We start from the raw sequence: 27,376 nt of genomic DNA on the forward strand, positions 1-27,376 counted from the left end.
CTTCATTTGACACGAAACAACTTTCAGTTTATTCAGGGTTCTGTTTAAACGGGTCTCATTGATATTTATATATTTTTTCCTGAACATTCTAGTGCCGCCTGAAGCAAACGGACAATCTAAATAATAATGTAAAAACAAATTAAGAAAGATTTCTGATATGTTTGTGTAATATGTTTTATTTTGTTTATAACTTTAATCTGAAGAACACAAAAATATGGCTAGATCTTCTCTGTCATAGATCATGATGTATATTAATGAATAGTTGAAAAAAAAAGACTATAATTTAAACTAATGGAGATTTTGTTTATTGATCAATGATATCAGTTGCTTTAGTGCAAACTGATATGATATGAAAATACTTAAGTAGCTGTCTTTGTAAGAATCATGCAAAATCTGAAAAATGTGATACACCCTAAAAAGGCTACATTTTTTTTGTAATTAAGTTGTTTTATGGGTCTATACTATATAAAAATGTAATTATTCATTCAAATCTGCCTGCTCCTAGGGGATAATCAACATTGAAAATCCAGTAGATTCTATTGTATTTGAGCGTCACTGACAGAGTTGTCTCCCTTAATTTTGAAATCTACAGTGCATTCTATACAATTTTTATCTCCTAAGAGCGTGGGTTATATGAAAAATTGAATGTTAATTTCTGTTTAGTATGGCAATTCAAACAAAATATCAAAAATAAAAATATATAGGCTGTTTACCCATGACTCACATTTTGCATGATTCTTAGCTGGAGTGCTACTTAAATAATATATTCAAATAAAAACAAACATCAAAGTTCAACTCCTGACGCCTGGTAATTTTTTTAATAACCTAAAAAAAAGTAAAGAAAGTAAACAATTTCTTTCAATATAAAATAAAATAACATCACTGACGCCCATATTAATAACGAAAAAATGATAAACTGGCACAATTACTGTTTTGGTAAGCCAAGTAGCAAAGGCGAAAACGGTTTCAATTCAATCAAAATTTCGTGTGATTGTTTTTATCTCCTAAAATCCTTGACATAAATCAAATTCATACTTTTGCATTGCATTGGGTGCAAACGTATAATCATAGTCATTTCATTAACGCAATAGCCGATTAACATTTTGAACCAAGCCGGTGATTTTAGTATGGTATCAGCTTTGAATCTATTATGATGTCCATTCCAATGCTATGTCAGCATATCATCGCATAAAAGCAATATAGACTTGTTGTGTAGTTATTAGAGTGATCAAGTGAATCAACGTTATAGCGGTAAACAAAAGAATGTAATCCAGGGACAAAGACAAGACATGGAAAACAGACATACACAATAAAAAACAAAAAGTTACTAAAATCACATACAATCATAATTACATGATGAGGTTGTTAAGTGGCAGTACCATGGTGTATTCTGTAGGTTCATCACTGTTTCTGTTTAGGAGAAAAAAATAATTTGCATCAAGAGGTAGGGATAAGTACAATATACCATATTTTTGTTGGGTATGAGCATATGCATGTATCCCTTATACATGTTTTCGACATCTACAAGATTTTGAAGAAAAAGAACAAGCAATAAAAACTTAGCTGTCGATCATTAATTACTTATTATAATTACAACATAAAACTTTACCGTAACTTTTGTTGTCAGTTTTATATATGATGTTTTAAAAAAGTTCATGATAAAAAGACCCCATATCACACAGATTGAATACGTTCAGAAAAGACGTGGTCATTTATTTGATGTACAATTAACAAAAAAAAGGATATTGATTTCTAACAATTTATAATAGTCGTCGTGATGATTCTTTGGTTCTATTAACATGAGCCTGATCACAAAATGAGGACGGCAAGCAAACAATACTTTCAATTCAAATTCAAATTTCAAAGTATTTAACAAGATACAATGTACATTAAACTTATCGTTTACCTACAAAAGTAACAGATTAACATTTTGAACTTACAAGATGTTATCGTAGCAATGGCCTCCAAACTTTTAATGGATGAATATTAACATAAAGTTCTGCAAACTGAATTTGTTTGTTCTCGAAATATTGTCCTTCTATGAGTTAACATTCGATATTAAAACATGAAAGTTGACATATTTTACCTGGTTTTTCCAAAACTTAATACTTTCACTTTACTCTTAACATAATTTGTAGCAGAGGTATATTTTAACAACCCCAAATATCATTCTTATTATTCATAGGTGCTCTCAAATAAACCCCAACAGCAAACTTGCCAATCTTAGCTCAAGGTGCAAAGCAAAGGACAGACTATTCATCGTTACAATGCTATCGCCAACAAACAATGATTACAATAAAAAAAAGGAACATGATGATTTATGACTTTCGTTCATAGCTAATTACTTCACAAAATTGAGGAAGATAATAACACTTAATTAAAGCATGTTATGCTGCACCCGATGTCAATTATTTATTTAGATATGACCGTTGATAGATTAATGATTGTGATTTATTTTCAGCATTGGCTTATCGATTTGTTAGGTTATCAAATTGTTTGTTGTCGCCACTAAATTGATATAAAAAAAATGGTTTAAGGAGGTAGACCTAGGGAAAGGGACACAAACCTTACGAATCATGGGAACGTTTGTATTCAGCATTTTACATCAATGTCATGAAAGCATCAAAGTAACTTAGGTTAATTTCATTCTGTGTCAAATGAAAGTTTGATAGCCTTTGGTGAAATTGCATATAATACAAACATATCACTGACTTCATGAGTTATGTCCCTTACTCTAGGTCTACCTCCTTTTGGTCTAACGAATGCTTATTGTACTAGGAATCAGTTTTGATTACACGAATAAAAGGAATGAAAAGCATATATGTCAATTATAATGCTTAATACATTCTATTAACCCGCCTTTAATATAAGTTATAAGCATTTTCTGCACGTCTTCTCTTTTTCTTCAACGTCCTATACATCACTTGGAAGTTCTATACTAACATCTCCGTTACTATAAGATGAAGATGAAATAGTCCATTGGTCATTCACTTGATAGTGAGCATCTGTTGTATTAGTAAATATAGTGGAATATGTTAGCAATAATACATAGTAGATAATCATTTTCGTGGACCGTATATTGGTAATCTACGTCGGTGTGTTTGTTATTTTAACAAAAATGTATCTGAACCAGTTATATTTTTCTATTTCCATTGAAATGATTACATCAAGGACGTGTTGGCAAATGCAGGTCAATTTAGGAGTTGTTTTTTTTTTTTTTTGTTTTTGTTTTGTCTCTTTGTTTTGTTTTTTTTTTTTTGTTTTTGTAAATCTAATTTAAAAAAATTAAAGAACAAAAGAAAAAAAAACGAAAAAAAAACAAACAAACAAACAAAACCAAACAAACAAACAAAAAACAAAAACAAAAACAAAAACAAAAACAAAACAGAACACAAAAAAAAAACCCAAAAATAGAAATGTTTTGTTTTTAAGACTGTTCTGTGGCTTTCCTTACATCCAATAAGTCATCTCAATTATATTTGTCAATGTAAAATTAAATTTGTTTTGTCGTAATATCTTGTAGCAACTGTGTTATGTTGTCATATAAATGCTTAGTCATATTTGTAGTATTAAGTTAATGCTGTTAATGGCCGTATTGGACATTTAGGTAGCTAAAAACAGTAGTTTAGCAATTATAGAATTATCATGCATGCACTTCTTTGATTTTTGGCCTAATCAAGCAAGTAATTTCCTAACCATGTATTTACTCGCCTCTATATGATTTGACGGAGAACTAAATTTGCTATATTTTTATGTTTTATATAGACTTACCATGTACACTAAAGCATAATGCCAAATTATTTTCTTCTGTTATAGATACGCGCACAAATTCTATCAGATACGTTTAGTCTCAATAGGATATCCATTAAATTATTACCATGATTTAGCAGCTTTATGAAGGATAATAACAAAATAACTGGTCATATCAAAATCAAAGGATTAGGCAAAAGGAAAGTCTGTATAACAAATTGCAATATCAGGGTAAAAAATAACAGTTGGAATATACCAGTATGGTCCTGACTTGCTACAGACATTTTTGAAATGAAAGTTGGTTAAACCCAGTTTTTCAAGCGTTCTATTCTTTCCGTATAAAATTGTTTCATTATATCAAATTCATTTTGCGAAAAAAGAAAATAATTATAAAGTAGTTGAGTTTGACATTGACAATAAAGAAGAAAACAAATGCAGTCTACGCTGTATACTCCACATGCAAATCTGTCAAAAGTATTTACTTAAATGGAAACATACCTTTAGCGAAAGTTTGATTGAAGTTATCCGAAACAAAACATTGAATATATCTATTAAATACATACTTTTATTTAGAATAAAAAAGTACACAGAAAACGTAGGTTAGGTTTTATTTATAACTATTCATAGTAATTGCATCTCAAGGTCATGAGAGATATTGGAAATATGTTGTCATTAAGGTAGTATATTATAGTTGTTTTCTTTTTTGTTTTAAATAAAAAACGAATAGCAGAGGACGCTAACCCAGGTCCATGTTTTTAGTGGAGTCCGAGTAACTCATTTGCTTTTGTTACTTTTCATGTTTTGTTTTGGTTACTTTATGTTCTTTGTTGTTATTGTCTGTTTTCCATGTTTCGTCTTTGTCCCTGAACTACACTTTTGTTTTCTGCTAGAATCCTTGTTCCCTTGATTACTCTTATAACCTTTACACGAGTCTTCACAATTATTGCATGTTATACTACAATGCAATGAAGAGTTTGCACTCTACAAAAATTGATGTATATGTTCAATCGATGGGTAATTACAGAGTTAATTCTCAAACTCTGGCAATTAACATGATGCATTAAATGAACATCGTGAAATGGAAAATATATGCTACCGTTTAAATGCATTATTTTATGTATCAAGACAGCTCGAATGATAGCATCAGAAATTTCCGTGTGATTTCATACCTTAATATAATGAAGCATTCTTCACAAAGCGAACAATTTTTGTTGCATGCCTTTGACTCATACCTCATAAAACAATTACATGAATGCAGGAAATGCAAAGTAATGCACATACGTACCACTTAAAATTTTGGCAGTGGTGTATGTTAGTCCATTTGAAAAATTCTGATGTTCAATATTAGGAAGCCGAACGCTTGAACGTTAATGAGTGAGTTAAAATATTTTCACTTGCTGGACCACAGTGAAGTCGAACATTGTGATTTAAAATCCTATGCTCTTAAGACTGAACTGAAGCGTACCTGCGGTACGACTCCTACACCAGACAGAAAGTATAAATCAAAACAATTTCGGAAATGACAAATGTATATCTGTGCATATTTACAATTGCATATCACCTTGATTGAGCTTGCTTGATTCAAATGCGAAAATGTGCTTAATTGACATTCAGTGCACATATTTAGTTCTAAATATGGTCTACAAAATGCAGTCATCGGTTGGTTAATATGATTGGTGCGTCATTTGGACGACGTCATTGCATTAGAATTATCTAGAAGATCGACAATTTCTTCAAGGTGCAAGCTATGTTCTCTATGATATCTTAAAATACATTTCAATTGTATCACTTCCTTCTTGAAGATACAAAATTGTCGTGAAGAGAATCCTTCATCTGTTCAAAAGACACGGGATAAATGGTGTTATAACTTGTAATTCTGAATATGTAACAATTGCCGTTGATTTAAAAGACAAAAACAACATTCTATAATAAGAAATTGCATTATGATAATACAATTGTAGATAAAAAATGATTACATGTAGGAATACTTGAATCAGGGGATTTTCTAATATTTTATTAATAACTTAAACTAGCTACACTTGTTCGAAAATCATTAAAAAATAAACCCACACGCATTCATTCATCTATATTAGTTTTGTCTTTACCTCTAGATTATAAAAGCATAAAACACAAAGAGACCCGGACATGTGTGCTGGTTATTTACTTTTTGTATAATTAGTGTTCTCAACCACGCTATGGAGAAAATATTAAGAACACAAGACTCCAAAAACAACAGATATAACAAGGGGAATTATCAAACGTCAACAGAAAGACAATAGTTAAGTGTAAGTGTTTGTAAGAGTCAGGCAAATTGGGAAAAATCAGAAACATGCACGTCAAAACCCCACCGATCTCACAATAAAATATCACTCAAAGATGCTTTCTCTATTTGAAAAAAAAAAAAAAAAAAAACATTATTTGATTTTTGCATCATTGGTTTTACTCAGAAATTTGTCAATAGAATCTTAGAAAAATGAGATTTTTGACAGAGTTTCTGCCCTTGAAATGTTCATTTCAATGAAATTGGAACTGAATGGTCCAACATGATATGGAAAATCTTGATTCTGATGATGCAAACTGTCAACTTACACTGTCAGAATAATGGGTTTTATCCAAACCATTTTTCACCTACTGCCTCATTCTTACAGGGACTGACATTTAAAACGTTTGTATAAAAACAAGTACTATCTTTAAAAAAAGATAGCCGACGCAGTAAAATTTTGCTTCTAAGTTTTTACATTTCTTTCAAGAAAATAACACATGGGACGCAATTTCAAACTTTCGATATCGTTAATTTTTTTTCGAACACCACTATGTTTTCAGTGTTTGGCCAATCGGGAAACAGAATTGCGATCAGATGATTAGCGTTTCCATAAACGAGCGTCCTTAATATCAAAGAGTAAAAAGCAAAACTATACCGACTGTGTCGGGAAAACGTTAGTTTTTCTACACCAACGTTTTATTTATTTCTTTTTTCTTGGAAACTCATAAGAAAATAAATTTTACAAAAAAACGAGGGCAGTTCCTTTTTAAATACTTACAATTACCAAGGTATACCCCATGGAACGTTTTATCATCACTACAGAAGTTTTACGGTCGTCATCATGAACTCGTGGATCGTTATGGTGTATCCATCAGCACCATGAAAACTGATTTATTCAACGGGTCATAGTTTTCCTTTCCTCGTTTGTCTACCCCGGATTTGACTTTTTATGAGCAACTCGGCAGGTGTTTCTAGAAAAGCAGAGGACGCTTACCCTACCGGTGCACCTGGTCCATGCTCCCAGTTTTTAGTGGAATCCGAGTTGCTCATTTACTTTTGTTACTTTGTATGTATGATTTTAGTTACTTTATGTTCATTGTTGTGTATGTCTGTTTTCCATGTCTGGTCTTTGTCCCTGGACCCTGGATTACATTCTTCTGATTACCGCTATAACCTTGGTTCCCTTGATTACTCATTCGTGTATTTGCGGGTAGGTTGATTTGATTGTTTTTATTTTTCAGGAAGCTACACAGCTGACTCAGCTTAAGGCTTTAAATGCAGCTATGGAACAATGTGTACTTGATACAAGCAAACAGAAGAATACCACAGGTTAGTATATCTCGTTTGAATCGATATGAAAAACGCGGTTAACTTTCTCGCTAAGATATTCTAATAGAGTTGAAATATAAACCGATATATATCAAAATCTTTTCCAATAGACAAATATATAATGGCCCTTCTGTTGAGGTCGTTTGAATATACCATAAAAATATAATAGGTTTGATTCGAACTCAAACTTAGATTGATTTCTTTTTTAGAAATTCGTTCGTCATTTCAGAATCCTTTTGTCCTGGGCATTTTGATGGCATAATGTGTTGGCCAGACACAAAAGCAGGAATAACATCAACACTGTTGTGTCCATCATATATCATTGGGTTCAATGCATCAGGTAAGCACTGTCACCAATGTAACCAAAGGCTAAATTTAATTTCTACTGTGCTAACTAGTTAACGTCCTCGAGAAAAAGGGGTACTATTGTTACCATCATACCAACATGTTAATTAATCAAGATTTGGGAAAAAAAGGCAAAATTGTTTTTGTAACGCTAAGCGTGTATCGCGAGCGTTTAAGCTCTTTTATCCCTGAAAGTTGAACATGTTGAAGATTTAAAAAAAAAACAAACAAACAAACAAAAAAAAAATAAAAAATAAAAAAAAAACAAACAAACAAAAACAAAAAACAAAACAAAACAAAACAAAAACAAAACAAAACAAAACAAACCAAACAAACAATAAAGCAAAATAGAGAAAACTTCGCTTACAAAGGTGTTAATTTTCTTCATCACATTATGTACAGTGTTCCGATGTGAATTTTTACGATAATAACATGATATATGACTGAATAATACGTTTTTGCTATGACCATAACCCCATCCCAAAAATACACAAAACCAAAACCATTCATACATGTGTATGACAGAAGTACTGGCTTAAAAAAGATAGAAAAAGAATTTCTTTGCTTTTGGAATATGACAACAAGTAAAATTGCAAATGCGATTTAGATTTTTTAGGCGAACTGAACATGTGGTTTGTTTAGTGGTTCAATAAATCATGTCATTGGTTCAAAAAGTAAAGTATCCACAAGTATTTGATATATATATATAAGTGATTCTAAATGTCGGACACAAATGCCTCCAATGATATCTTGCATCTCACTGTTTCCATCACATTTACCCAAGTAAATGCGAGGTTGTAAACTCCAATGTTGACATTGCCACAGTTAAGCAGTATAGGTGTCACATTATTTCAAAGCGAACTCAATAACAACTGCTTTGGAACTAGAAGGGCCAGCCTATTATGATATAGAATATAAGGACAGAAACAGATGCCTTTTTTTCTACATTTTGTAAAAACACAATTACACCTATGACAGCAACTTTAACCACGTATTAACTTTGTTACTTTTGTTCATTAAGTGTAAGTTTTTAAAATGGAATAAATTTCATAAATACAAAAATTCATGTGAAAACCCCACAGTTCTGACAATATAATTTCACTGAAAGATGCTTCTTCTATTTTAAAAGACCATTATTTGATCTCTGCATCATTGGATTAACTCATAAATATTTCATAGAATGTTAAAAAAATGACGTTTTTGACAGAGTTATCTGCCCTTGAAATGTTCATTTTCGGTGCATTTCAATAATATTGTAATTCAATTTTAAAAGACCATTATTTGATCTCTGTATCAATTAATGTGCTAAGATATTTTTCAGAAGAATGTCAGAAAAATTGAGGTTTTTGACAGAATTATCTTCCCTAGAAATATTCATTTCAGTTCATTTTAACTGCAGTTATAACTCAGTTTAGCAAAATGATATGAAATATTGTCTTTTCCCTTTGATTCTTATGGTGCAATAGCTAAATTAAACTTTCAGAATGGTGATTGTTCATACTATGTTTCACACACTGCCTGATTCTTATAGAGACTGACACTTAATATGATAAGTTAAAGTGTTACTTATATCAAGGATCAATAAAAAATAAAACATTCCATAGGACACATTGTAAATAATTGAATTTATATTGTAACCGTTTAATTGAACAGCATACGCCACAAAAGAATGTCTACGTACTGGAGAATGGTACATACATCCCATCCACAATAGGACGTACGCAAACTTTACTGGGTGTATTCCAAAGACTACATCAACAGTATATCTACCAACGAGAACAGAATTGATAAAGGTAAATATGTTATTTTGTTTTAATTGTTATTACAAATTCCGTTGATTTCACGAAATTTGAAATGAAGGACATGTAAGTTGTTTGTTATTACAAATTCAAACACAACGATCATTTAAAAATTTCAAATTTTTATATGCAGTACATGTTTTTCAATGATTAACTCTTAGTAGCTGATTTGTAATGAAATACATAGGATGTCTAAATCTGAGAGTAATTGTATATGAAAAGTACTCAAAACCAAAACTATCGAAATAATAGGCCACATTATATCATGTGCAATTAAAGGAATAAAGACTCAGTGTTATATGAACTTCAAAATTGCAATTTTTGATAAATAACATATGATATAATTCGGGGTCAGATAACCACTGAGTTGGTGAACAGCCTTGATGCTTTTTGTCCACCAGAATTTTTTTTTTCAGTCATTTGGTTACTTAATACAAACTAACAAATCATGTAAATATCGCTACTACACGTTTTAAGGAGTAACCTCTCATCAGCAGCATTAAAGAATCAAATATATAAGAAGATCAAATAAATTTTCATTCATGACTGTTTCAATTTTAAATGCCTGCTCTGAGAAATAGATGAAAGTGGTATGACTATACATTTTGTTCTATTTTCAATATTCATATATATGACCTGCATTTAGACATTAATGAAAGCGGATAAATCAAAGCTGCACTAAACATACGATATGACTACTATGCTTTATCCTGTTCATTAAAGGGCAAATAATGGGTGTCAAATAATTTTTTGCTTTATTTGTATAGTAGCGAATAAAGCAATGAAGCTCCGCCCACCATCATAATCACGCGTCTCGTCGAATCTCCTTTGTCAATCTGACAGCGTTCCGAAGACATTGTGCCATCCTTCTCCCAACCAAACATGTCTAGCCGTGTCAATTCAGTGTTTTACGGCGCAACTTTGAACATTGCCACTTCGAATATGTACACACACAATCCAACAAATCAATAACTGTCCAAAGTGAAAGTAGGTCACGGAAGAATTTATTTCACATCAGAAAAACATGTTAAATGACGGAAATTGTTGTTTAATTTTGAATATTTATGTTATGTTTATGACTCGTTTAAAAGTAAAAGTTACAATTTAAAATATTTCGTCAAATAATGTCCAACTCTCGGAACTCCTTTTTGTCGCGGGTTTTTAATGAACGGCAAAAGCTTGGGGCCCACGACAGGTTCCTTCTTTTGAATCAAACACTCTTAACAACACAAAACCATCAAAACTGACTTTTTGCAGGACAAACACAATAGTATTCAATATTCGGCAGAGCCTCGCAGTAACTTCCCCTTTCTTAACCTCATACAAATACTTTCTATATTATTCTGTAATACACTAATATTGTATATTTATTTTCAATTATATTTTGCATTATATCATTCGCTACTTTTGGATGAAAACTTCAAGTCTCAACTCATTTGCTATAACTGAGAGCAAGACGTCATTATACTACATTATTTTCTTTGTGGGGCAAAAATAGTTTTCCTTTAGCTTTATTTTTTCAAATGTTAAATGGCCGTTAAGATGAACTCGTAGGCCGATTCATACCTTTTATATTATATTCATGCGAATCGCCATATATTTCATCCATATCAAAGTGATCATAGCCTGAGTATCTCTTTGTGGTTCTAAATACAAACAAACAAACAAACAAACAAACAACAGAGGACTTGACCACCTGCCACCAGGTCTTCAGTCGAATGTGTCGGTGGAGCACTGTCAACCAATTTGCTTTTGCAATGTTTTTGTATGCAGTATGCTGTTGTTTTTTTTACTCAGTTTGATAATTCTGTGTGGTCAGTTGACATTGGAATATTGATTCGCTATATCATAGTCGCCATTGATTTCACTCTCTGATATTCTAAAGAACAAAAACATTTAAAAAGCCTACTTATTTATCAGGAACATATATTTGCATTATATATCATTCTTATCAAAGAATGTATTTCTCAGTAGATGCTATTAATAAGCGACAAAGTGGGAAGTCTTTATTCAAAGATATATATTGCAAGATAGACGGTCTCAGTAATGATAAAAATAGCTAGAAGAAAAAAAAAGATAAATTACTTTAAAATCATAAACATAACAAAGAAACTATGACAGAATATATTCTTGTTTGGCTTTAAACAGAACTGTGATATAGTGATATAGCTTTTTCTTCAACCAACCCAATAGTCAAACTTTTCTGACCGAGAATTATATCAGATTCTACTTATCATATTCATCAAAATTTGCAGTGTTATAAATTCAAAACTACATAAAACACGAACGTTTCATTTCTTGTATTGCACATTGATAAAGCTTTCAGTCACGGATTTGGCTTCCTATTTTACAAATTTGGGTTTTGAGTACTTCAGGCATTCAATGATTTTTGGATACAGATCTTCCCATATATTTGTTACTAATGATGATGATAAGAGGCTACTCCTTGAAATCTATACACAGAATATCGAAATTTGCTATATGTATGTATGTTTTTTTTGTATTCTATTATAATGAATTTTTCCAACGGGTTATATTGTATCCTTTGTTCCATTGAGGATACAGTGTACATTTGGTATTACAATGAACATGTTTTTTCATTACTTCGATATATGTCCATTGAATTATGAATAAACCGCATAACTGTTAAAACCAAATATCATCTCAAGCCCCCTTATGTTTTAGTGTAATGTGTTTTTAACCTGCGAAAAAAACAAACACCGTTCTTAACCGAACTAAATCCGTTAGTAAAATGTAAAATGTCAGTTATATAACGATATCTGTAAACCTTATTTAACGCAAAAAAAACGTGGTGAGGTATTATGTCATACCCTTCGAAAAATTGCATCTCCGTCCGTCCGTCCGTCCCTTTGTCAGTCTGTCCGCCTGTCTGTCTTTTCACCGACGGTTTTCAGATAATATCTTGAGAACGGATCAATAATTCTATAAAAAAAACTTTTTACAGTTGTTAAGTACCATAAAACAGAAGTTGAAATTTAATTTTCAGCAAAATCCAAAAGTTAGTATATGAGTTAAACTATTTTGAACATTTTTTCACCTCTTTTTTCACAATTTTGTGTCGGGATTTCATTTAATGTTCCATTAATGCCCTATTTATTTCAGACACAGATGTCTCGGATCCCATTAATGCCATACTTATTTCAGACACATATGCCTCGGATCCCATTAATGCCCTATTTATTTCAGACACATATGTCTCGGATCCCATTAATGCCCTATTTATTTCAGACACATATGCCTCGGATCCCATTAATGCCCTATTTATATCAGACACATATGCCTCGGATCCCATTAATGCCCTATTTATTTCAGACACATATGTCTCGGATCCCATTAATGCCCTATTTATTTCAGACACATATGCCTCGGATCCAGGTTCTATACAGAATAGGATATTCAGTTTCACTCGTTTTTCTTGTTGTAGCTGTGGTCATAATGACAACGTTAAGGTAAAATGTTTCATTTACTCGTTTCAATTCAATAAAAAAGTATATAAAACCATTATTTCTGTCAACACTATTTTCACGCAATTTAATGTAGTTAAAGTAAAATCATCAAAAATTGTAAATAAAGTATGAAGATATGGAACAATTGACTAATGGAACTACAGGGGCTTGAGGTCATGAGTTAGATTTATAAAATGGACAACATTGTACTAAAATGCTGTTTTAACTCTTTATTTTACTATCCATGACCATACATTAAAAAAAAGAAAAAAAAAAAAAAAAAAAAACAAGGGAAGCAGGCCATCATTATGGATTTCACAACCTACTTTGAATACCAAATAAACAGAGACAAATCCTTCACTACTTGCCTTATTTTTATTTTTAATACAGCTTAGGAATGATCTCTGTCTCATTCACAATCACGGTTTCGGGTCTCCTCACCGCGGTATTTTACAGTTCTTGTACGAGGTAGAAAGTCCTGGTCATCAGCAGGATTAAAAGCTTTTTCTACTGTTCTAAAGGCTATAAATAGCTCTGAATAAGTTGTTTGTGTTACTTAACAGCTATGACTACTGTTCTAAAAGATTGAGTTTATTTTTGTTACTGTATCATAAGAAATCACACTGGATATCATCGAGTTGAAGAAAAAAACCTACTCTAACTTTTTCAATGTTTCACTTGATCAAGCAGAATTGACATTGTTGCGAATGCAAGAAACTATGTCAACTTTAGCGGATACCAAAATAATGCGATCTAGCGACAAAGATCAGGCATGGAAAACAGACACATATAACAAAGAACACAAAACAACCAAAATAACATATACAAAGTAAAAAAGTAAACGAGAAACTCGGACTCCTCTAAAAACTGGGAGCATGAACCAGGTGCACCGGTCTGCGTATATGATCTTGACCTCTACTTGACAGAAAATTTTGTATGATATTTCAGAAAACTCCGGTGTCAGCGGAACACAATACACATTAATCTGTTTATCTCATTCATTCTGAGATGCATAGTCTGTTTCGTAAAAGATGAACATGGAATACCGGAAGGAGAATCCAACGTCATGGAAGACGTCATCAGAAAGCTGATGTCATCTCACGAGGTATAGCCGATGTGATAACATTCAATCTGACATTAAAAGCTGTATTTTCATGTTGGGCATTCATTGCGTGTATTTTTTATACTTGCATACGCATTAAACGAAATCTATTTTCATTTTCTATTTAACGAAATTAAAATATGTGCTGCACTATTAATTGTATGTTGCACAAAATACGATAGGGGTATAATTACAATGATTTAAAGTTTTGAAAATGCAATATAATTAAATGTTGCGTCTTGGAATAATCAATCAGCGGGAGGTTTCGTTATAATGCAAAAAGTAAAATCGCATCTGGGTCTTAATGGGAAATTTAGTAATGAATACACGCAATCATAAATTGCAGTGTCAACATTACTTAGGCCAAACAAATAATAATCTTGTTTCCTGATACCAGCACAAAAATAAGGTTTAAAGGTAGGGAAATTACTTTATTTTTCAAAAGCATTTTACATCGAGCTAATGCGGAAACACTGAAGACTTTAACGGTGCTTGAACCAAAATGGCCATGAAATGTTTACTGTAGGCACACACAAAAAGGTAACATGCATATTATTTCTTTTTTGAACTTTTGTTATTTTAAGTTATTTCAATACATATGTTATATGAATTTATTTTGCATTTCATTTTATTTCAGTCTTGGCGATGTAAACTTCTCCATACTTTGTTTTTCTATATTCTGACGGCAAATTATATGTGGGTGTTTGCAGAGGGAATGTATCTACACTCATTGATATTTGTTACAACATTTCACAACATTTCTTCACGAACGTTTAAAATACTCGTTGTCACTGGATGGGGTAAGTTGTGAGGAAGTAAAAAGTGAATATTAGTAAATTTATTCCTTAAAACAATAGAAATAAGCATAAAATTTTAAACAAAAATCTTCGTTAATATAAATAAAAAATAAACAAGAACAAAACCAAAAATACATTTTAATTTTCTATGCATAAAGGTTTAGCATTCTTTACTGGAATACAAATGTGTATTGAATTGGAACTAAGAAAATAATAATAGACCAAATTTCAATTGTGGAATGATTTTAGCTGTTGTGTATGTACTGTACATATAAAACGTATTTAATTCCAACAAATAAGGGTAACGACAAAATTACCGAACACCGTTTCATAATGAAGTCAAATCCAAAATAAATCTGACAAAATAGATATTACACCACAAAATTATACTTTTTTTTCAGTTTCGCCAGTATTTTGTATTGTCCCATGGGTTATTACTAGAATAAAATTTGAAGACACATTGTAAGTATATTAATTTGATTTCAAAACGTTTTCTGGTATATTTGCGTCTAAGGGGAATGGATATTGTTAGATGTTGTATTTTTATCATTTTTTCACGACTTCTCAATTGAATATTTATAATTGATCTTTATTCATACATAAACAAAGCAATTGCGCCATGATATCCATAAACAGGTCAAGTCATTTCGTCTACATCGAGCAAATAGATAAAATGTAATATAAATTTCATGTGAATCGATATCCCAGTGAGTTTCAAATTAATTGCATATGAATTTTACGTCGAACTTTTTTTATTGCTGAGGAAAAAAACGTATATTGTATCGCATAAATATAATATAAGTTTGCTTCATGCATCTTATATATTGATTGTGGTAATATAGAATTAATAAACGTGATTAAAATTAGACCTTGTTCATTCGATTGGGATACTCTATGCACCTTTGGCAAAATCATAAAACTATAAAGAGACACATAAATCTGTAAGAAGGGACAGCTGTATCCCTATTAGTCAAATAGTTGACATCCTTTTGAAAATATTTTCATTGTTTGTCTCCCAGATGCTGGAACTTACATGATCCAGGATTTGGTTTCCAATGGATAATTGAAGGACCAATTATTGTTACATTATTTGTAAGTAAAACGGTTTAATGAAGATCTATATAGAATCTAACACTACAGGTAATGCAAACAGAGAAATTGCTGATAACCTAGGGTATGATGTTTAGTTTTCCAATGAGGATGTGTCGAATTCAGGAAAATTTCAATCTTACCAGAAGGTATCTGATATTTCCCTGTTTTACCATCTTTAATGGTGTTTGATTTTTGGAAAATAAATTGTGTGATTAGTAGGTCAATACAGAACGCACTCCAAACAAAAACTCTTTGTATTAACATGACGTCATAACACATTTCATTGTCAGAAACATTGCCTGTTTTATATCCCTGTAGATGATATCAGGAAATGTCACAAGGCTAAAAATGTGTTATTGTCTTTTTAGTGAGAAACAATAGGTATATGAGCTTTTGAAATTTGTGTGACCCGTATTCTCTTGGTAAAATTATGTTTTCATGAACCTAATTACACTAAAGACAAAATGCATTTCATCGTTTCACATTACAAGAAAACGAAACAAATAGCAAAAACAAACCAAAAAAGATTAAAAAAAATACAAAAAACCAGATCAAGACAAAATCCAATAACAGTTCAACATACCAAACAAAACAGGTCACGCATTAAGGAGGTAGATCTAGGGTAAGGGACATCTCTTTAAATCAGTGATATGTTTGTATCATATTCAATTTCATCAAAGCCTTTCAAGCTTTACTTTGAAACAAATGAAATCAGTTCAAGTTACTTTGATGCTTACATGAGATTGGTGTAAAATAGTAAATACAGACGTTTCAATGATTTGTAAGAGTTGTGTCACTTACCCAAGGTCTACCTCCTTAAATGGTATTGCTTATTGTCATGGTTATGTATATTGCATTTTATTATGGTACCTTTTTTGGTTTATGTACTTAGTTTACATAAGGTGCGGTTTGATTTTATTTCAGATAAATTTTCTTTTATTCCTTAATATTATCAGAGTGCTGTTTACTAAATTGTCAGCGACACATTCTAGAGATCCAAAATGTTACAGGTAAGATGAAAAAAAGGTAGTGAGACGAATTCAAATTTAAAAACACTGACATATATACTTGTTGTTGGTGAAAGTAAAATCAGGGAAATAAGTTGCTAAAGAAAGCTGAATCACAATCACGCTTGAAACGAAATCAGTTCAATTCAATACGGAAATTTTATTTTGAAAGTCAGGAGATAACGACAGAGTAACGCCAAAACGAACAAAAACAAAAAACAAAGAAACAAAAAATGAAAAATATAAAAAATCAGGTAATTAATTAAACACAGACACAAATTTATGTTTAACCCTGAGAGCAATATGATATTTGTGAAATTTATCTTTTTATGTTGATCGACAAAAATCCATTCATATTCATATTGTAAAATTCGTACTATTTCATTTTCAGACAATGAGAAATTTGCCTAAAGTATTCAGGGACACTATACATACAAAGTCCTACATTTAATGTCTTCAAGCGATTGAAAATATCAGCAAAGTCCTACTCGAAACATTGCTTCTTTATAAATTATTTTTCGGAATACAAATCTGGTAGATGAATGATAACATAGGCATTTTTTCACACCAATCTTATTATTTATTTTGATTTCAGAAAGTTGGCCAAATCTACGTTAGTTTTAATTCCATTATTTGGTGTTCATTATATTGCATTCATCGCACTTCCCATCTGCTTAGAACCAGAAATAGAAATTGTATGGATGTATTTAGAACTGATATTCAGTTCATTTCAGGTAACTGTAAATTCAAAATTTAAGTTTGTTGATAAATAGAGAGCCATCTTTTAGCCACATATTTTTTTTTTCAAAAATGCTTAACTATATGGCACGGTAACCAAGTTGTACCTAATTCATAGTTTTAGCGTCTCCACTCACTACTTTCAGTTACACACACTGTCAAGTTACAACTCATTGAAATATATACACGGCAAGAGGTGGGGTAATTGTAATCGTTAATCAGCTGTAATTGATTATATTTCTTCAAGTAATCATTTTAATTATTAATCAATCACAAAATCAAAACGCTGATTACATGTAATTTAATTTAATCAATTACTTTTCAAAATATCTTGTAATTCTGATTACTTTATAATTACATCATGATTACAATAGAAATATTAACGCCTCAAATGGTATCTATGGATAATGCATTATGTCAACGACAAAAAAAAGAGTAAAATGATTGTTAAAAATCATACAATGCTTCTTAGTGTAATATTTTCATATGTTTTTTTTTCTTCTTTTTTGTGTGAAGATATTACAAAATGCTAATTTAATAGCAACAATTAAAAACAAATCTAATTATTCCATTGAAAAAAATCATCTGATGCATTAGATTTTTCAGCATAGGAGGAAAACTATTCTCCACAGACTTGAAATTTAAACGTTTCAAAGATTTATGATGATCAAGTGCAATTGTTCTTGTTCAAGTGAAAGTCACAAATTGTTATATTGAACTTGTATATACTTTATAGATCTATGTGGTTTAATAAATTGGTGAAGGTTGACGTTCTACTATACTTTTAAAAAAAGATATTATGTGTTAAATTCAAAGAATTTAAGGCCTTAAAAACGTAGAAATAACATAAATAAAATGTTCCAAACCTTTCAAATAATTCAAAGTTATTTGCAAATTCATCGTAATCAGATGTAATTATGAGTATCTGTCAATATAATCATTAATTTAATCAACCACCTTCTGAAATGTTGTAATATTTAATTTAATTAAATCATACATGTGACAAAGTAATTGTAATTTAATCAATTACATTTAATGTAATCAAACCCATCTCTGTACACGACACACGACAAATCTACAACCTTAAAAACAAGGGAAAATATGACATAACAACACTAAGGGCCCATAAAAAGTTACATAAATCATGCGCCACTTATTTGATACAGTCTTCATTTGAAGATTGTCATAAAACTTTTGTTGGTCATTTTCGAGGGTTCACTATTAATGCAGACAATTTATTTTAGCGCTTTAATAAAACTTTTTTCTTAGGCAAAATTTGAGTATGTATTAAATTTTGTCTTTTTCTTTTTTTCCAGGGTTTTGTTGTATCCCTCTTGTTTTGTTTTTGTAATGGAGAGGTAAGTGTACAGTTATCTTTCTCTACATTATATGAAATGATCATTTATTTCGTTGTAACTAGAATATGCGTGGAATTCATGAGAACCAGCAGTTGACTATACCTAAAGTGTGAACAATATAATATTAGGACTGCAATTCCGATGTGGAATACTTTTTTTTGCTTTGAATGAAATGGATTGTTCTTTTCAAATAAAATTAAAAAAAACCTACAATTGTCAGAGATGTTCTGCCCCAGACTTGATCATCAACATGCAGGATGAGCAGTTAATGAAGTAGGAACTGATCACTAATCCGATGCGTCCGAATTTTATTCCGCTTTTAAATGGCTCGTGCTGTTTTCTTCAGTTTTTACTGTTTAAATATTCAAATTTGTGCGATCTGTTTTATTTGTTCCTTCTATTGTTCTTCATTGTGTTGTTTTGTCAACGGATTTTCTCTTGCTTGTACCGTCGTTTTGGCTACTTCTTTTGAACAAAGATACAACAACTTCTGTTTTGACTTTTTGTGGGGAATATCTAGTTACCAAAATATTATTGTTAGTACGACTATAGTATGACAAACTGACCACTCCGTAAAGGCATTCACAAACCAAAGCAGCATCATAAAATGCAGTTTATAAGCCAGAGATTTCACGTAGCTCTACATTTTGTTAAAAAAAATATTAACTTTGTTTACTTAAAGGTGAAAACAGAAATAAGGAAACATTGGAGAATACACACGTTAAGACGACAAAGTTTAGTATCGTCGCGTTCAACACGAACATTTTCAGTACAGTCTACAACATTTGGTAAAGACCAGGACTTATCAAAGTATAAAGACAAAACAGATAATAGTTCTCGAACAGTAATAAAACAAGTTGAATCCATTCCTTCTTGGGGTAAAGATAAATCAAATTATGAAATTATCAAAACTGATGGTAAAGATGTCGGTAATTTTCCATTTTCGCATGAATCTGAATTGAAAACAAAAATGAAAGATGATAATGAAAATGTTGCATTTTTACCGAACCAAAAGGTGTCATTCTTTTAGATTAATCCCTAATTTCAGTTTGATCTTAATAGCAAATTACATTTGGTTGATATAAATAGTATTTCCTTTTCTTTTAAAACCGTTTAGGTATACGGTTTGTTGTCACGGGTATAATATAATCTTTGTACGCTTGGTTTCTTAATCCGTTAACGAACGATGAATTATTTTATGCAAGTCATTTGTTGTAATCAGGAATATATATTATATGTAAATGCTATATGTATATTTATTATTCTGTCATTATAATATAAGAACGAGGTTTGATTCTATCTTGTTCATATTTTGTTACTCCAAATACATAAATGTGAAGACAATCATATTGTATTCAAATGTTGTAAAGAAAAGCAATACGTGTTTGTTTTTATTTATTATAAAAGTAACACAACATTTTCGTTCAAACTCTTAATACGTCTTTATCAATAGGAAATTCTACGAAATCCTAATTAACTCGCTGAACCGCTTTGAATTAAATGAGCAAGTTAAGCGATGGATCAAGGGGGCCTTCGGGTCGGAAACCACCTTTTGTTGGAACATTCTTGTAAATTTCGTGCAAAATCAGGGTAAAAATGAGCAGATGTTAGCCTGAATTCTCCTTTATCCAGAACTCAAGCTGGAACCCCTTTTGAAAAAATCTCTGGACAGTCCCCCCTCACACGGAAGTTGATTTTGCATAATCTTGCAAAACCACAAAAAAATATCATCTGTTATATAATTACATGAATATGTAATATTCATTACAGTCTTCAATGTATAAATAATTTGAATGGCCATAAGGAATTCTGGACATTAAAGATGGTTTAAAAAAAAGATAATTATAGTAAGTTTAACCTTTAAAATCTGTTGTCATTTTGAGGCACATTGTCTGTCTTGTAAAGCGAACCCGGTTCAAATCTAACCCTTTTTTGTACTTTTTGAATTGGTTCGGTTTAGACAGGTGTTCGGTTAATCAAGATTCAATGCATTTGATAAAAGGTACATAAAAAGTGTCTCGTTAATACATGTTTTTGGATTATTCAGGGTTCGGGTAAGACGATTTTTAGTGTTTTGTTCTAAATTTTCTATACCTGTAAGCCGCTAATACTTTAATAACATTATAGATTTTTTTAAAACTGCCTTACGGAGGTAGATATACGGTAAGGTACATATTCATATTCAATTTCACCAAAGCCTTTCAAGCGTTCATTTGACACACAATAAAATCAATCCAAGTTACTTTGATACTCACATGAGATTAATACGAAGAGCCTGAATACAAACGTTCCTACGATTTGTAAGAGTTGTCTCTTACCTGAGGTCTACCTCCTTAAATGTGATACAAAATTAGCGCAATACTAGAAGTTCAATGATGTATGAGAATGATGCGTTGTATATATTATTTATATTACATTTGTTTATGTTTATTGTCGATAGTTGAAATAAAATGATATTTAAACTACATATAATTCACTTAGCCTTGACCCATACTTTCCATTCAACAAAGTGTAAAAAGACACATTTGAATACAAAACTATCCATATGGATTTGCACTAAAGCGAGTGAGTGTACTCATGCACCTGTGATCTTCGTACTTTATCGTATTAAAATGTAAATCCAAGCGAAACAACGACATTCTTAATAATTTCGAATTCTTGAAGAAATGAAACGATACCTTTATGTTTAACAATGATTTCTCTTACCTTAGGTTCAATCCGATACTACATCAGAATTTCAATAAAAAAGACAAGATGTAACCTGTCACAAAAAGCTACGTTTCAATTGTAAAACAATTTTGCTCTGTAGAGCATTAAATCAACAATTGGCAAATGGAAACAAGTGTGAGCAAATTAAATTTACACCCTTTTTTCAGGGTAAACTATGTAATATAGATAATGATGATAATTAATAGATTAATTAATTAGATTACTGTCTATGTCATTTAACTGTAGATACAGCTATCAACATAATTGACAAATGGTCACAAGTATAAGCAGGATCAATTCACCCCCTTTTTTAGGGTTGAGATGATTAAAAATTGATAATGATGATGATAATCAGGACAAGACTACTATTTACGTGTTTGTTACGAAATTAGATAATTCATGATTCTTGATACATTGTGTCTTATCTGTTCTAAGTTGTAGGGGGCTCTAATCATACCATCGAAGAAAACATATTTTTGTATCAATGAACAACTCATGTTCATACAAATATTTTCATGAGCATTATTCTACTATATCTGTTTAATTTTCAATCCGATGACTGAATACAAATTTATTGTTTCGAAATATTACTCATGTTTATAATATTCTCCATCCTTTCTTATATATGTTTCCAAGTTTAAATATAACTCATTCTAAAATTCAATTTGTGCAATATACATGTTTAATTGTGTAATATGTTTTCCATAGTGGACAGTTTGTTTTTAAAAATTGTGATAATGCCATTGTACTTTAATCCCGCAGTATTTTTGGCGCCTGTTCGAATTTCTAGCCACTGTGTGTCTAGTTTCGTTTACACGTGAGTGTTTCCTCGCCGAAGATCCATGGGTCGCCTCGAGCTGAAACTTTAATCCCGGTGGATTTCTTGTCTCTTTGATATATTCACCATGTCCAATATCCTTATAAAAATAAGCTTCATCTTCTTCATCAAAAGTGTATTGTAGTTTAATTCAATTACCTTATTAATTCGAAGATTGTTGATTTCTTATATGATATAAGTAATACTCAAATATATATATATATTTATATATATATATATATATATATATATATATATATATATATATATATATATATATATATATATATATATATATATATATATTTATATATATATATATATATATATACGTCTCAGAATGTGACGACTCTATTCGCTACTCTGCTCCATCGGATCAAATTGATACAGGAAAGATATGTAATCGTATAGAAAGGTCTGGAAAATTCCCAACGAATTTAGAACTGTCAAATTTGCGATGCAAATGTTTGGTCGTATGTATGTATATATATATAGAACTGTCAATTTTGCGAAGCCTAGCTGGTCGAGTGGTATAGGGCGCCATAGATGTCACAGCGATACGAGTTCGAGTCCCACGGAGGGAACGACCAACAAATTTGACAGTTCTAACATCGTCGGGAATTTTTCAGGCCCTTCTATATATATATATATATGTATATATATATTTGTACATGCTTGGACATGGATAGTATTCTGAATATCATCATAGTATAAGAACGCTATATAAATACATATAAATAATAAATAAATAAGGTATTAGTACATATCAAACCTTGGACGAAGTGACAATGCATTTGAACATAAATTTCCAGCTGATCATTTGAATGATACTGTACAATGTTTTACCAACTGCCTGGTTCTTAGCGAGTAAAGTGTTTCATTACATTTGAGTTTTATTTGTTTAGCTTTCTGTTATCTTCATTTGGGTACATAAATTGGCATAAGTCATATGGGATTTATACAATTCAACACTGTATCAATCAAAATCGTCTGAAAACAATAATTGTTTTCATTACAGGGGAATTAGGGTCAAGGTCGTGTTTCGCCAAGATTGGGTCAGTATCTTATTCTTTTCTAGGGGTTTAGCACCGCACAACCAAAGAACAACAAGAAAAAAAACAAAACAAAACACAACAACTAAAATTGATATAGAGCATTAAAGGTATCTTCATCTTAAATATTTACTTAAGATGAGGTTTTCAGTTACAATGTACGTTTCACTGTGCGCTATTACTGTTATTTTAAGTAGTAATATTTGTTTAACAACATTAAGAAATGGGATAACAATTAATCCCATCATATTCCTACAGTAATATAATCGCAGTTAAAAGTGACAAAATTCACAATTTTAATTGTTTTTTGTCAATTGTAAGCAAATGATATTAACAATTTCGGTGTCGTATTTGCTCTAGTCTGGTATGCAAGCATATTGGATTAATACAAGATATAGGTGTAGAGTTTCGGTGTGCAGTTATGTAGACTGATTCAAACTTTGTACTATGTCTCTCGGAGGTTCATATAATACGATACGCATAATAAATACACTATGTTGTCAATAATGTCTCTGATCATGGTAATATTCGGAACATAACAAATTAAACATTCACAATAGGGTTGACAAACAGTTTATAAATACTTAAGAATGAGACTATTAAATGCAGAAATTTTGACTATCCAAATTCTTTCATATATCGTATGATTTCTTCCTTACTTTGCTGTTTGTATATGCCATCATATTACATCGCCTACGCTTCAATTTAAAACAATTGAACATTTTTATATGGAATTATCTAATGAATGAAAGTATGACTATGGGTGCATTACTGTTATTCATTCCATGATATTTTACGAATTGCCTTGTTTAAACAGGAACAACTGGCTGAATTTTAAAGTGGAAAGCTTGTTTTTATATCGATTACCGTTACACCAAAAACTGCTCAAATTCGGAGAAATTGAAAGAGTAGTCAAGGGAAGCAAGATATTCTAGCGGAAATCAAAAGAATGTAATCCAGGGACAAAGACCAGACATGGAAAACAGACAAACACAACAAGGAACATAAAGTAACTAAAATAATACAGCAAAGTAACAAAAGTAAATGAGCAACTCGGACTCCATTAAAAACTGGGAGCATGGACCATGCGAATCGGTAGGGTAAGCGAAACCTTAAAGTGATATTTTATTATTTTGTCGTAATTTATAAGGAAACGAAGCTTTTCTTTATAAATGAAGATGGCACATCGCTCTGATCATTGAACATAACAATTACGGGTACATTCAATTTTTTCAATTGCATGCAGATTTTATGCGTAATAATCATTACAAGGCAAAAACTATACTGGTATGATACGCCGGCTGCATGTCCCATGTTTTGTTTTCAAAATTTGTAATCTCAAAAAAAAATTTAAAAAAAAATCAATTGTTTTAGTAAGATCGAAATAAAATATTCTACCAAATATAAAATACAAATCATTTAGATTGAGGTAGCGAAACGAAGAAAGGGGAAAGTAATACGTGTAAATAAAGTCAATGTCCTCGCGTTGTGTGACGCTATATATACTTAACATACTTTGGGCCGAAAAAAAGTTTACAAAAAGTACAATACTAATAAAAGATTGAACAAATTGACCACATTTTACAGTCATTACTGAACATGAGTTTTTTTTCCTCTTCTATTCTTCGTAACTTCACTAAGAACCAACGGTTGTTTCTAAACTGTGTACACATATTCTGCTATGATGTTACTGGTCGCAGTAGCGGCAATTGAATTTTGATCTGCAAGTTTCTACTAGGTAGAACAATAAAAGATACCAGTTGGTCATTTTTTACTCTCGAAGTGCAGTGCAGTGTGTGTACCTCTCCACAAAACACACAGTGTCGGTCTTTCGAACGTAGCTTTGCGTCTTTACATTGATATGTAACTCCTAATCGGTTGCTTCGTTGTGTGGCGCGATATATTCTAAACATAGATATTGCAAATTCGAGTACGCTGTACACTTATTTCATGAGTGACCTGTCAATCCAAATACTTAGGAAGTGCAAGAGTATGTCAAATGATCTACAATATCGTCACCCCATGTTTTATCCATAGAATGAAGCCTCTGTGTTTTAGAAAGAGTAATCAAGGGTAACAAGAGTCTAGCGGAAATCAAAAGAATGTAATCCAGGGACATAGACTAGAGGTCAAAAACAGACACATACAACAAAATACATAAACTCACCAAAATAATTCATACAAAGTAACAAAAGTAAATTAGCAACTCGGATTCAGACTCCACTAAAACTGGGAGCATTGACCGTGTGCACCGATAGGTCAAGCGTAAGGAATGAAGCCTCTGTGTTTTCGAAGAGTTTCGAACTTTGTGCTTCGACATATATCGGTAAATGATATATGGTATATAGATCGTGGTCATACAAGCCTGACTACTGGGTTGGTGAATACTCTTGGGGACCTTTGGTCAACTAGTTGTGGCATCGAAAAATTGGTTTTTCAAAACAAAATATCATTCATAAAGCCAGCAAATAATTGAATCAACGAATTACAGTAAAACTAAATAACCATTCACGGTAAAATTGTTTAATTACCCTTAATACCCATGTGAATAAAGTAAATGATTTTGATTCAAACTTAAGTACTCTCATTCAATTAATTATATTTTGAAAAGATTTTAAATGAAGTCATGTTTATGGGTTTTTCCATAAAACTGGAACGCATTTGGGTTCCGGTTTCCTGAATTATCGGAAATTGTCTACGTATCTACCGTCTCCATATAAACGGTTGTCATCGCAAATAAACTCTGCTTGACAAAAGACAAGTGCAAAATCAGAAAATGTCATTTCCGAAGAACATCTTCATTTCATGATACTTAACTTAAAAACGTATGTGAATTGAATATGACATGTCAAGTAGGTGATAATTTGCTGAATCCTGTGATTCTCTAGTTATTAAGAAATGTAGTATTGTCTTTAAAGATATATGTTTGTGGAAATAAACAGAAAATTAACGCGGAAATTAATGGGAACACATGTGCATGCCGTTTAAAAAAAATATAAAAATAAAAAAAAACAAAAAAAAAAAAAAAGGCCGTTCAAAAAAGAGTATAGCTCCCTCCTTTTATCACATGTTTTTTCTTTAACAAACCCTAAGTACCCAGAAACCATCGAACGTAAGCTATAATTAGGACTGTACAACAACCAAAGTTATGGTTTGAGAATTTTTAAAACCAAGAAAAAGAAAAAAAATCTTGCACTATTTCCAACTTAAAGGATGTTTTTAAAGTGTCCTACTAACCATACAAGCATCTAAATCATTCTTAATATAAGTCATATTAAATCTTGACCCCATATATTTCTAATGCTTTGTGGCGGATCTATTTATTTCCAGACACAAGCTTTGCACAACAAAAATCATAATAAGTTCTATCGAAGCATATTCTTCTCTTCTTAATTTGATGTGAAGTCACGTATACGCTAATTTATCCGACTGTTTTGTTTAATAATATAATCCACCTTCTGATTTTCTTTATAGATGTTGCAGCTTGCTAGGAATGACAAAAGAGATATAAACGTCATAACATATCATGCTGGGCATACTCTTAAAACATCACATGGCCTGAGTTTTAACATAATGAAATAAGTGCAGTGCTAACGATCTTAAACGTGCTTAGTTTACAGAGCGATACTGAAAACTGCACATAAATAATACGATTCAGAGTCTCAATTCTACACAGGCAAATATTTTTTTCACGTGAAATTCATGTTAATCGAACTTTACGTGAAATTCATGTGAAATTCACATGAAATTA

The 27,376-nt window shown here is 31.3% G+C and overlaps 1 protein-coding gene and 1 long non-coding RNA gene across 8 annotated transcripts in view; one reads left to right on the forward strand and one right to left on the reverse strand.

Annotated features, from left to right (window-relative positions):
* LOC148603074 (parathyroid hormone/parathyroid hormone-related peptide receptor-like) overlaps positions 1–21,512 on the forward strand; it is a 44,992-nt gene extending 23,480 nt beyond the window's left edge. For 4 of the 7 annotated variants that reach the window (XM_088551830.1, XM_088551829.1, XM_088551826.1 and 1 more), the window contains 12 exons: positions 7,255–7,342; positions 7,572–7,682; positions 9,341–9,480; positions 12,862–12,956; positions 13,902–14,058; positions 14,693–14,855; positions 15,254–15,314; positions 15,872–15,944; positions 16,869–16,954; positions 17,547–17,685; positions 19,006–19,047; positions 19,730–21,512. In XM_088551830.1, the coding sequence (XP_088407956.1) occupies positions 7,297–7,342; positions 7,572–7,682; positions 9,341–9,480; positions 12,862–12,956; positions 13,902–14,058; positions 14,693–14,855; positions 15,254–15,314; positions 15,872–15,944; positions 16,869–16,954; positions 17,547–17,685; positions 19,006–19,047; positions 19,730–20,077 (1,461 nt within the window). In that variant the 5' untranslated portion in view covers positions 7,255–7,296 and the 3' untranslated portion in view covers positions 20,078–21,512. Of the gene's footprint in view, positions 1–5,861; positions 6,036–7,254; positions 7,343–7,551; positions 7,683–9,340; positions 9,481–12,861; positions 12,957–13,901; positions 14,059–14,692; positions 14,856–15,253; positions 15,315–15,871; positions 15,945–16,868; positions 16,955–17,546; positions 17,686–19,005; positions 19,048–19,729 lie in introns of all 7 variants that reach the window. The other 3 variants (XM_088551828.1, XM_088551827.1, XM_088551831.1) reach the window with 2 other exon arrangements.
* On the reverse strand, positions 376–2,080 carry LOC148603075 (uncharacterized). The gene is made up of 3 exons (XR_015916391.1): positions 1,941–2,080; positions 1,342–1,410; positions 376–825 (listed from the first exon to the last, which is right to left on the reverse strand). It is a non-coding gene; the product is annotated as an uncharacterized LOC148603075 (long non-coding RNA).
* Positions 21,513–27,376: the final 5,864 nt, after the last annotated feature.

The sequence above is a fragment of the Perna viridis genome, chromosome 11, assembly GCF_037379345.1.
Source record: "Perna viridis isolate PV_CMFRI_1.1 ecotype Kerala chromosome 11, ASM3737934v1, whole genome shotgun sequence".
Taxonomy (NCBI): Eukaryota; Metazoa; Mollusca; class Bivalvia; order Mytilida; family Mytilidae; genus Perna; species Perna viridis.